General features: G+C 38.2%; 1 protein-coding gene across 1 annotated transcript in view; it reads right to left on the bottom strand.

The window, feature by feature from the left end:
- LOC147339605 (uncharacterized) overlaps positions 1 to 11,317 on the bottom strand; it is a 59,682-nt gene that overhangs the window by 34,264 nt on the left and 14,101 nt on the right. The window contains exons 18-30 of the mRNA XM_086314683.1: positions 10,621 to 10,679; positions 10,323 to 10,432; positions 10,060 to 10,211; positions 8,391 to 8,529; positions 8,030 to 8,140; positions 7,543 to 7,713; positions 7,058 to 7,297; positions 4,921 to 5,077; positions 4,548 to 4,676; positions 3,516 to 3,663; positions 2,874 to 2,917; positions 2,514 to 2,717; positions 463 to 1,302 (exon numbers count right to left, since the gene is read on the bottom strand). Coding sequence (XP_086170809.1) covers positions 463 to 1,302; positions 2,514 to 2,717; positions 2,874 to 2,917; positions 3,516 to 3,663; positions 4,548 to 4,676; positions 4,921 to 5,077; positions 7,058 to 7,297; positions 7,543 to 7,713; positions 8,030 to 8,140; positions 8,391 to 8,529; positions 10,060 to 10,211; positions 10,323 to 10,432; positions 10,621 to 10,679 — 2,504 coding nt within the window. The remainder of the gene's footprint in view (positions 1 to 462; positions 1,303 to 2,513; positions 2,718 to 2,873; positions 2,918 to 3,515; positions 3,664 to 4,547; positions 4,677 to 4,920; positions 5,078 to 7,057; positions 7,298 to 7,542; positions 7,714 to 8,029; positions 8,141 to 8,390; positions 8,530 to 10,059; positions 10,212 to 10,322; positions 10,433 to 10,620; positions 10,680 to 11,317) is intronic.

Here is an 11,317-nt window from a genome sequence, read left to right as displayed (position 1 = left end):
CATGTGGAGTTGTGGTTTTGGTTTCAACAACAGCTGTGGTAGAGGATGTTGTTGGTCCCGATGTGACTATTTTTGGTGTTTTTGTTGTCATAACTGTGGCTGTTGTGGATTCAAATGCTGTTGTCTCTGCAGGTGTTGTAGCTGTTCCTTCAGTGGTAGTGAAAGGCCCAGATGTAATTTCAGTACTCACAGATGGTTTTGATGTAACTATGGTGGATCCTTGACCTGTTGTTTCAACATGTGGACTTGTGGTCGTGGTTTCAACAACAGCTGTGGTAGAGGATGTTGTTGGTCCCGATGTAACTATTTTTGGTGTTTTTGTTGTCATAACTGTGGCTGTTGTGGATTCAAATGCTGTTGTCTCTGCAGGTGTTGTAGCTGTTCCTTCAGTGGTAGTGAAAGGCCCAGATGTAATTTCAGTACTCACAGATGGTTTTGATGTAACCGTGGTGGATCCTTGACCTGTTGTTTCAACATGTGGAGTTGTGGTCGTGGTTTCAACAACAGCTGTGGTAGAGGATGTTGTTGGTCCCGATGTAACTATTTTTGGCGTTTTTGTTGTCATAACTGTGGCTGTTGTGGATTCAAATGCTGTTGTCTCTGCAGGTGTTGTAGCTGTTCCTTCAGTGGTAGTGAAAGGCCCAGATGTAATTTCAGTACTCACAGATGGTTTTGATGTAACTATGGTGGATCCTTGACCTGTTGTTTCAACATGTGGACTTGTGGTCGTGGTTTCAACAACAGCTGTGGTAGAGGATGTTGTTGGTCCCGATGTGACTATTTTTGGTGTTTTTGTTGTCATAACTGTGGCTGTTGTGGATTCAAATGCTGTTGTCTCTGCAGGTGTTGTAGCTGTTCCTTCAGTGGTAGTGAAAGGCCCAGATGTAATTTCAGTACTCACAGATGGTTTTGATGTAACCGTGGTGGATCCTTGACCTGTTGTTTCAACATATGGAGTTGTGGTCGTGGTTTCAACAACAGTTGTGGTAGAGGATGTCATTGGTCCCGATGTGACTATTTTTGGCGTTTTTGTTGTCATAACTGTGGCTGTTGTGGATTCAAATGCTGTTGTCTCTGCAGGTGTTGTAGCTGTTCCTTCAGTGGTAGTGAAAGGCCCAGATGTAATTTCAGTACTCACAGATGGTTTTGATGTAACCGTGGTGGATCCTTGACCTGTTGTTTCAACATATGGAGTTGTGGTCGTGGTTTCAACAACAGTTGTGGTAGAGGATGTCATTGGTCCCGATGTGACTATTTTTGGCGTTTTTGTTGTCATAACTGTGGCTGTTGTGGATTCAAATGCTGTTGTCTCTGCAGGTGTTGTAGCTGTTCCTTCAGTGGTAGTGAAAGGCCCAGATGTAATTTCAGTACTCACAGATGGTTTTGATGTAACCGTGGTGGATCCTTGACCTGTTGTTTCAACATATGGAGTTGTGGTCGTGGTTTCAATAACAGCTGTGGTAGAGGATGTTGTTGGTCCCGATGTAACTATTTTTGGTGTTTTTGTTGTCATAACTGTGGCTGTTGTGGATTCAAATGCTGTTGTCTCTGCAGGTGTTGTAGCTGTTCCTTCAGTGGTAGTGAAAGGCCCAGATGTAATTTCAGTACTCACAGATGGTTTTGATGTAACTATGGTGGATCCTTGACCTGTTGTTTCAACATGTGGAGTTGTGGTTTTGGTTTCAACAACAGTTGTGGTAGAGGATGTTGTTGGTCCCGATGTAACTATTTTTGGTGTTTTTGTTGTCATAACTGTGGCTGTTGTGGATTCAAATGCTGTTGTCTCTGCAGGTGTTGTAGCTGTTCCTTCAGTGGTAGTGAAAGGCCCAGATGTAATTTCAGTACTCACAGATGGTTTTGATGTAACCGTTGTGGATCCTTGACCTGTTGTTTCAACATGTGGACTTGTGGTCGTGGTTTCAACAACAGCTGTGGTAGAGGATGTTGTTGGTCCCGATGTGACTATTTTTGGTGTTTTTGTTGTCATAACTGTGGCTGTTGTGGATTCAAATGCTGTTGTCTCTGCAGGTGTTGTAGCTGTTCCTTCAGTGGTAGTGAAAGGCCCAGATGTAATTTCAGTACTCACAGATGGTTTTGATGTAACCGTGGTGGATCCTTGACCTGTTGTTTCAACATATGGAGTTGTGGTCATGGTTTCAACAAAAGCTGTGGTAGAGGATGTTGTTGGTCCCGATGTGACTATTTTTGGTGTTTTTGTTGTCATAACTGTGGCTGTTGTGGATTCAAATGCTGTTGTCTCTGCAGGTGTTGTAGCTGTTCCTTTAGTGGTAGTGAAAGGCCCAGATGTAATTTCTGTTATTTCTGGTTTGGTCAGTTTTGCCGATGTGGTTTCAAATTCAAATGTAGTATTTAATGGAGATGTAGTACTAATCACTGTGAGAAAATACAATGACATGACATTAAAACATGCATATACTTCCATAATACAATTCAATTTTCTCAATATTTCTCAATACTCTATCTATATCTTTGAGAAATCATCAGTTTAATACCTGAAGTGGTGTTTAGTATTGTACTAAACGTAAATGGAGTTGTTGTTGGCCCAGCTGTTGTGGTAATAAAGCAGGGGTATATGCTCCTTGTTACAATTCCATTCTCTGCACACTCAGCTGTGATGCAGTTTCCTAGGCCATCAGTTGTGTTGTAGATATTGTCCCCATAGTTGTACATTTTTCCATTAATGATGCATGTACAATCTACAAGTAAAACATTTTGTCTTTTTGTAAATACAAATTAATTCATATACATTTATTATATTATATATAATAAATTAAATTTGAAAATAAATGTTTTTTTCAATTTGCCAAGCAATAGATTTATAGCATAGCTTTACAAGCTTATAGTATACTTACAGTTAACACTGTAGTTACATTGTATCCCCGACATTGTACATAAGCTTGAAAGAAAACAACGTTGTGGTTATTTCATTTGTGTCTGGTTATACACTCACTGTGGCATGTTAAACATCACATTTACTTCTCAATAACTGTATATTTCACATACAGTGCCATGAGAAAGTTTTTGCCTTCTTTCTACTTCCTTTTTTTCAGATCATTGAAATAATAGAGTAATAAAATATTTACATTTACCTAGTCCTTTGCCCCTGTCAAAGTGCAGCAGGTTAAATGATCTTAAAAAGTGATTCATCAGGCCAAAATCTGAAGAATTACCTGAGAAACAACTTTATCATATACAATTCTAAAAAGGGTTACAAAGCCACTATGACAGCCCTTATCCATACACAATGAAAACTTGAACCAGCAGTGAACCTTCCCGGGAGTATAGAGGATTTTTGTTTCACACAAACAGTTTGTCCCTAAAGTTATGTGAAAGACTCCAGTAAAAGGAATCAGAAAGTGGGCAAATACTTTTTAATGGCACTGTGTATTATATTTTATATACTTACATCAAAAGACCACATGTTGAATTCTACGTGCATCATTATGTACTGTGTGCTAAAATGGATGGAATGATGAATCTTGTGTGAGACATACCAGGTGTAGCAGTTCTCTGATGGAACCTTTTCACCAATGTTGTAATGGTTGCCTTGGTCATCATAGCATCCACACTGGTCCCCGGAAACGCACTTCATAGTGTCTTCATCAAAGTAGGGTTGGTTCGGGGGACACTGTGGATAGCAGCCTACGATGTTTTAAAATAGTGGTTAACTTGAGTAAATTTACAAGTACAATACATGCAAAGCTTTTTTGTAAACATTTCACAATTTGCTTCTCCTTCACCTATCATGCTCCAATCCTGGGTAAACGATGCGGGACAGACATGTTCACACTTTTCAGTACACTTCTTTATTGCAGCTGTTGACTTACGCACGTGGCTGCAGCTTTTCAGCTACAGCCTACACACAACAACAACAACAACAACCACAACCACAACCACAAAAGGACTTAGTTCATTCTGTTTTAAGCCGGAACACCAGCAAGGTGTGATTGCTGCTCATATACATCCGCCTCCCCCGCAGCCATGCCGCAGACCACGCCCTGCCACAGCTCTGCAGTCAAAAACAGGCTTACTACAGCCACTAAGAGTGAATAGTATTGAACCCTCACTAAATTATATATTTTTCATCTCTGTTCACAAGTCTCTGGATTTCTTTTTTATAAGACTAAGACTGGACTGTATTTTTCCATGTTTGGCAATGTTCACATTCTGTTTAACTTGTTGCTTTTTTGAAGAAGTGGTGTAGACTAAGGAAGCTGTCTCGTGACAAAAGTTACAAATAGTTGTTTGAAATGAAAGTTGCTTGTTTAAAACAAAAATTACTGAAGGATTCATTGTGAATGAGTTCATTATCTAAATACAGTTGCAGGTAGGCTTTTCTGTCATTGTTTTGTTTAGATGGGATGTGAAAATATTCCTTCCTGCCATGTGGGGAATGATGTAAAAAGCTTGTGAACCACTGTGTCATAGGCAGGGATACGGTCTGTTGTTCTGTTGACTTAAGCTCCACATTTAAAACAAAAATAAAGAGTCCACAAAGTGGCATATCAATACTGTGCCTAATGTACCTTCCAGGTTGGTGATGAGTGACGAGCAGTTTCCAGATGGATTCCTACATGTTTTCATGCAATTAGCTCCACAAGGCTTATAGTGCCACTCACATTCACCAGGTGAATTATAGTAGTCACAGAAAATAGCTGCAAGAAACAAAACCATTGCTTATTAGACTTGTAGAGCATTGATGATGTTTTTCCTTCCCACTGTCACCAAAGTGCTTGCTCATAGGGGGTCATAAGATTGTTGGGTTTTTCTCTGTATCTATTATTGTACGATCTACTGTACAATATAAAGCGCCTTGAGGCGACTGTTGTTGTGATTTGGCGCTATATAAATAAAGTTGAATTGAATTGAATTGAATTGAATTACATTAATCAGACTTACGACAAAACTTTGGAGTCCTCCATGCAATGCAGGTCCCAGCTTCATTACAGGCTTTAGCATATGCAGCCACCGCAGTACAGAGACATTCGCAGTCCCCACCAGTGTCACAAGCACAGGAGTCTCTCACACAGGAATCAAAATATGGACCAGGGTCAACCTAGAACACATACAGTAATACACTACCAGTCAGTTTCACAGAACCCCAATTCTTCCAGTTTTTTTATTGAAATTCAGACAGTTCAATTATTCCTTTTACTCTGTAAGCATAGAACAAATAAACAATTCAAGTTAAAAAAGAATCATGCAATCCATTTTTAACCACAATGTATTCAGGGGTACAGATTGAGGAACTGTCCTTTTGCCTCCTCAATACTGTACAAAGATCATAGACTTCGGATTTTGATTCATTACTCCATAACACCTTCTTCCAGTTTTCATTAGTCCATTGGCAATGTTTCACAGCTCAGGTAAACCTCTTTAAACCTCTTTTTCTTATTCTGAAATCTTAGCATTGGTTCTGTTGCTGCAACTTGACCAGTGTTGGTCAATTACTTGAAAAAAGTAATCAGTAACTAATTACTGATTACTTCCCCAAAAAAGTAATCCTGTTACTTTACCGATTACTTATTTTCAAAAGTAATTAATTACTTAGTTACTTAGTTACTTTTTAAAAACACGATTTACAACCTGAGTAGGTGATAAAGTGATAGATCTTTCAGCCCAATTCTACTTTTTCTGCATAATCCATCATACAAAATGTAATCAAATGAAAAAGTCTCTTTTTAAAACTTGTTTTATTAGTTTTAATCTTTTAACTTTATGCATCAAGAAAAAAAATTTAATTATATGCAACATTCTCTGACTTGAATAAATTAGTTTAACATTTAAACCTATTTTCTGCACATTCCAGCACATAAAATAAAATAGTTTTTGTGTTTACACTCAGTCTTTCAAATAGATGCAAGTAAAACACAGCAGAAAATAAATAAAGTCAAAGACTCAGCGGTCCTGTTGCTCTATTTTCACCTGTAAAGCAGGAGTGGGGCAGGCGGAGGTTTACCCTGGTGCAGGTGTGCCGCGGTCAGTGGAAGAATCCGCGAGTTTCTCTGTGAGTTTCCCATTACGTCGTAGCTACTCGGTGCTTGTTTGGAAGTTTAGGGGTTTTTTTCGCTGTAAAAAGAAGTTTTCTTCCCACGCACAGCGGACACTAATGTTTTTGTCACTTTTTATGGAATCAAACTCAAAGTAAGGTCAGTACTTCCACGCTTTAAACGCTGCACGCTCATACTCTCTCCCGGACTCGATATGTGATGCACTGTTGATCTGCACACAGCTGTTGTCACCAACGTCGCACTCGCTTACGTCACTGTCGTGAGACATTCTCGCAAAAAATCACGGTTTTAGTAACGTGGTAACGCAGCGTTCCTACGGGAAAGTAACGGTAATCTAATTACCGTTTTTGCAATAGTAATCCCTTACTTTACTCGTTACTTGAAAAAAGTAATCAGATTACAGTAACGCGTTACTGCCCATCTCTGAACTTGACCTGTCAGTTGAAGTTGAGGCTTGCTTACTATGACCACAATTAAGCTCTGCTTCTAGCTCAGAAACTTGTCTTCTGACTCTGTTGAGGTTTTGGTTCTAGTAGACTTTTCCCCTGTTTCTGATTGCCTTTTGAAGATGAAGGACACTTGGCATCTTAATTTCTTTGTAGGAAAGATTTACACCTTTTCTCACCATTTTTATAGCAACACACAACTTTCTGCCCAAATCCTGAGGGTGTGGTACCACAATGTGCTCCAACACTACCTTTATGTAGACATACGCAGGTTTAAGTTATCGCCCACTACTCTGGATTATTCCCACAGTCTAAAGACATGTAATTAGTGGGATTAGGTTAACTGGTGATAGGTGGGGAAGGTTCCAGGCCCCCCACGACCTTGAATAGATAAGTGGAAGAGAATGCATGGGCGGATGGATATCACATATCGTGTCTATTAGGTAAACATTCCTAAATGCCAGACATTAAGATAAAAGAACAAAGAGCTCATAGGGGAAATTAAAGTGCATATTCTTTTGTGCATTTTTGTGTGTGTGTATCCATTTCTGTATATTTGCTACCACCAAACATACTGACCTTTGAATGACAGCTCTGGAAGGTGACACTTGTGATGATACTGCACTGTTTTTGAGACCAGGCTGCCCGGTAGCGATTTGAGGCACAGGGATCACTGATTAGCTCTGCACTGGGGCAACTAGATGAAACTTTCCAGCTGTTACCAAATTGTAGAACATCTGCTACTATTTCCTGGGAGCGTGTGGTGAAGTCATTCTTACTGTTACCATCATAGTTTCCACACAGACCACAGACCTGACCCTAAGAGGAAAGGAAGCAGTGGTACAAATTAAAGCCCTCGTTTTAATGCTTTTTTTTAATTACAGTGATATCACAATTATTAATACGTATGAGTATCAATAATTGTGTAATTGTATTTCTATTTGTACTGACTACTAAATTTCTGTTATTGTGAAATTCTTAATATTAACTTTCTTAAGCAATTATACTTCAACAGTAAAAAGAAGTAACTGTCAATCCAGATGTGCAGAAGTTATTTCTTTTACCTGGAACTGTGGACTGATTGTAATGAAAAGACTGGTCTTCTGGTCCCACATGAGAACAAGTCCAGGCTTGATTGTCACCACTATGTAAATGCCCATTTTTTGTACCTGAAGCGCCTGGATAGTGCCCTTTACCACTTGTAAATTGTCATCTTTAAGCTGGAATTCATTATCCTGTGGGTTACAGCAGCAATGAATAAAACAGGAATTTTATTTTTGTAGAATTTAAGCTACCTGGAAACCATATATGTGCAACAAACCTGAAAAGCTGAAAGCTCTTTTGTTTTTTCAAAAGATTTCAAAAAATTGAATCTAAAAACAGTTAAATTATACAACCTTTAATTGATTCTGTAGTTTCTTTTTCTAGTATTAATTGTGCAATTTTAATATTGTTGGTGAAGAGTTCTTAAAACATTTTACTCTACATTCACTCTACATTTTGCAGTCATTATTTTTGAAAATGAGCACAACTGAAGGATTTTGTGTTTACCCCCAAGAAGATCTTGATGGTCTTAGAACAGGTGGTTCCTGTTGTTCCACATGGAACATTTTCAGTAATAATTCTGAAGCTTCCATTGCCATTATAGGTGCCACAGAAGTCCTGAGCAAAGCACAGTGCATGCAATTACTGGATACCAGTGTTAAAGTTAGAATCCTTAAGAGTTGCATAAAATCGATTTACTGATAAAAATGTTGATGTGCCTCTTTCTGTTCTGGTAAAGTAATATACAAGAAACAGTAGCCAGAGTGAGCTTTACAATGAAGAGCTGCAGAAGAAAGATGGTACAACAGTGTGTTGCCAAATCTACCAAGGCTACAAAGTTTTCATTTTTAACTTTTAGCAACCTTACTTGTAGAAGTGTGTATTCGCACTGTCCACTGAAGTCGAACCTCTTATCGTCAAAGGTGACGTAGTGACCATCTCCATAGATTCCACAAACAGCATCACACGTCTCGTTGGTACATGTGAACTTCCTTCCACTGCAGGAACTGGGGAGAAACACATACAGCCGACAAAAACTATTAAATTAATTTCAAAATATTTGTAATATCTGTGTAATCAAGAATACAAAATACAAAAAAAAAAAAAAAACCCACAAAAAAACCCGCTGGTGATTAATTAACTACCTACCTTTATGTTTTTACAAATATAATTAAAACAACTTTTTCTATTCAAACATTTGAAAAGTACAGTGTATTTGGTGAAAACACTGCCAAATTGTATCATTTAAACCCTGATTATTCCTGAATTAGTGTTATTTTACAAGATGGGGGGAAACTTCTCACTTGTATTGGCCAAACAAGTATAAGTGCAATGACAAAATTAGTAGAGACATAACAGCAAATATAGCTGAATAGTGAAAATATAGTGACGTTTTTATTTAGTAAACAAGTTTTATAATAGAAACCCAACTCCCAAAAAGTTGGGACACCTTGCAAACGTAAATAAAATGTAAATAAAAATGATTTGCAAATCTCAGAAAGTCATACCTTTTTCACAGTAGACCATAGAAAACATGAAATGTTTGAATAAATGAAAAGGTCATTTTAAATTTGATGGCAGCAACACGTTGCACAAAAGCTTGGACAGAGTGTTGTTTACTACTGTGTATCATCCATCCCCTCTTCTTTTAAAAGCAATTTGCAAATGTCTGGGAACCAAGACCATCCCTTGGACTTTTGGAGGACGAATATCTGATATTGAATTCTAGCAGTTCAACAATCTTGGATTTTCTTTGTCATATTTTTCATTCATGTTTTCAAGTGTAATTTCTGGAATGCACGCAGGCTAGACCCGTAGCCAGAGCCTCCTACTACAGAGCTATACTGTTGTTCCAGATGCAGTATAAGGTTTAGCATTGTTTTGCTGAAATATGCAAGGTCTTGCTGAAAAAGACATCTTTTTGTTTTTTTGTTTTTTAAGAGATGAAGGCATTTGGACTGAGTCCTGATAACTTAGTTGCCTCTAGTGTGAAGAAGACAGTAGCCATTTTATTTTGTGGAAAACAAAAGAATTGGAAGTTTTGATTTATCAGACAACAGAACAGTTTTCCACTTTTGTAGTTTCTTATTATTCATTTTAAGCATGTTAGTGACATGTTGCCAATTAAACTACCTAATTGCAAAATGTTTCTCCAGCTGTTATTTTAGTACAACTTACTTTTTCAGTCTTGCATTGCCTTATCACACAAACATTCATGCAGTGCTTTTTATTTATATCCAAACTCATTTAACACACCCTCAGCTGAATGCACTGGGGGCAACTTTGGGTTTTTTCCCAAAGATTCTTTGATTGGATTGATCTCCAGATATTTTGATTGGTAGAAAACCTGCTCTGACACGTGAGCCTTGGCAGCAGTGGCGGCTGTGTCTCAAACAAGTACTATGAGAAACAAGTCACCTATTTAACTGACGTTCTTTATTGTAGTGGAAATATGTATAAATTCTTCTTATAACCTATATACTGCTGTTGAATATTTAAATATACATCTTTGTATGCTTGTAAAGAAATGTACAAACCAGGTATTGCAATCCACTGTCAGTGTCTCTCCAGGCTGGTAGACTTGTCCATTGTGCACACATGGACAGCTGGTCTCATTGACGCAGCCTCCTGCTCCATCTGACAACAGCCCATCTGGGCATATGCAGCCTGATGTACAGCCTGTGTGGATCTGTATCCAACCAGAGTGAAAAATGAAAGGAGAGAGTAAGTCAAGCAAGACCTGTGCGTGTACTGCACATTTAAGCACACAGCCAAACTGGCACAACTGTGCTGTACTTACACAAGCCATGTCAGCGGTGCTGCAGCTCTTTTGACATTCAGTGCCAGTAGCCCCAGGTTGAGCAGTGGAGCAGTCAAAGTACACCATGGGATATTCGCATTGTGGTGAACCTAATGGTAAACCTGGGAACAAAATATAACAGCTTCACATTCATAGTTTTATTGTCATTGTGAATTTATTTACAGTTCACTGAGTGAAAACTTCATAATATGAAAGAGAACTGAAGATGTTTGGCTACTAATTTTATCAAACAAATTAACGACAATAGCATTTAATCTGTGTGCATAATGTTAATTACGGTGCCTACTTAGTAGCTGTGTTCCTCCAGAGCAGCTGAGAATGCCTTGTCTGCAGACACTGTGAGAACAATTATGAGGGAACATGAGAAATACTTTTATATGACATAATATCCTCAGTCATTCTTTAACCGTGTAGTTTCTTATTATTCTTTTTGTTATTTAAAATGTTCATGGGCAAAAAACATCCTAGTTGTACTGGTGCATTCACAACATGAATTTATAGAATGGAACAACATTTTTCCTCTAACTTGCAAGTCAATGCTTTGTAGTTGGTATATATACAGAATACGGCTTCCAGCATCCTGTGTTCCCCAGTTCAATATTCGTTTAATCCTCCTGTTTTGTTCGGAGCAAACACGTCCCTGCCATTAACACGTGTCATATTGAGTGAATACAAATCTATTAGCTGAGCTTCACTTTGTTTTTACAGCAAATTAACTTTAGCAAATGAACATTTTAGGTTGGTGATGGTAAACATAAAAATCCAAGAAAGTTGATTCTGTTCTAGCACCGCTGATTAAGAATGGTCAGTTGGTCAATTTCATGGTCATTATGATGCAAAATCTCATGACCATGGCCATGAGTACTATCCATAGAGAGTTGGGGACTGGAAAAAACATAAATAGCACATTTGCATTATGACTAAAAGTAGCAAACATTGCTAAACCTGCAGTCAGCTGAGACTGAAGAAGTTAC

The sequence above is a fragment of the Aulonocara sp. 'chitande type north' Nkhata Bay genome, linkage group LG1, assembly GCF_057382095.1.
Source record: "Aulonocara sp. 'chitande type north' Nkhata Bay isolate Kocher_YH1m ecotype deep benthic linkage group LG1, A_spYH_male_GT1.1, whole genome shotgun sequence".
Taxonomy (NCBI): Eukaryota; Metazoa; Chordata; class Actinopteri; order Cichliformes; family Cichlidae; genus Aulonocara; species Aulonocara sp. 'chitande type north' Nkhata Bay.
This window is presented reverse-complemented; position numbering and strand designations above follow the sequence as displayed.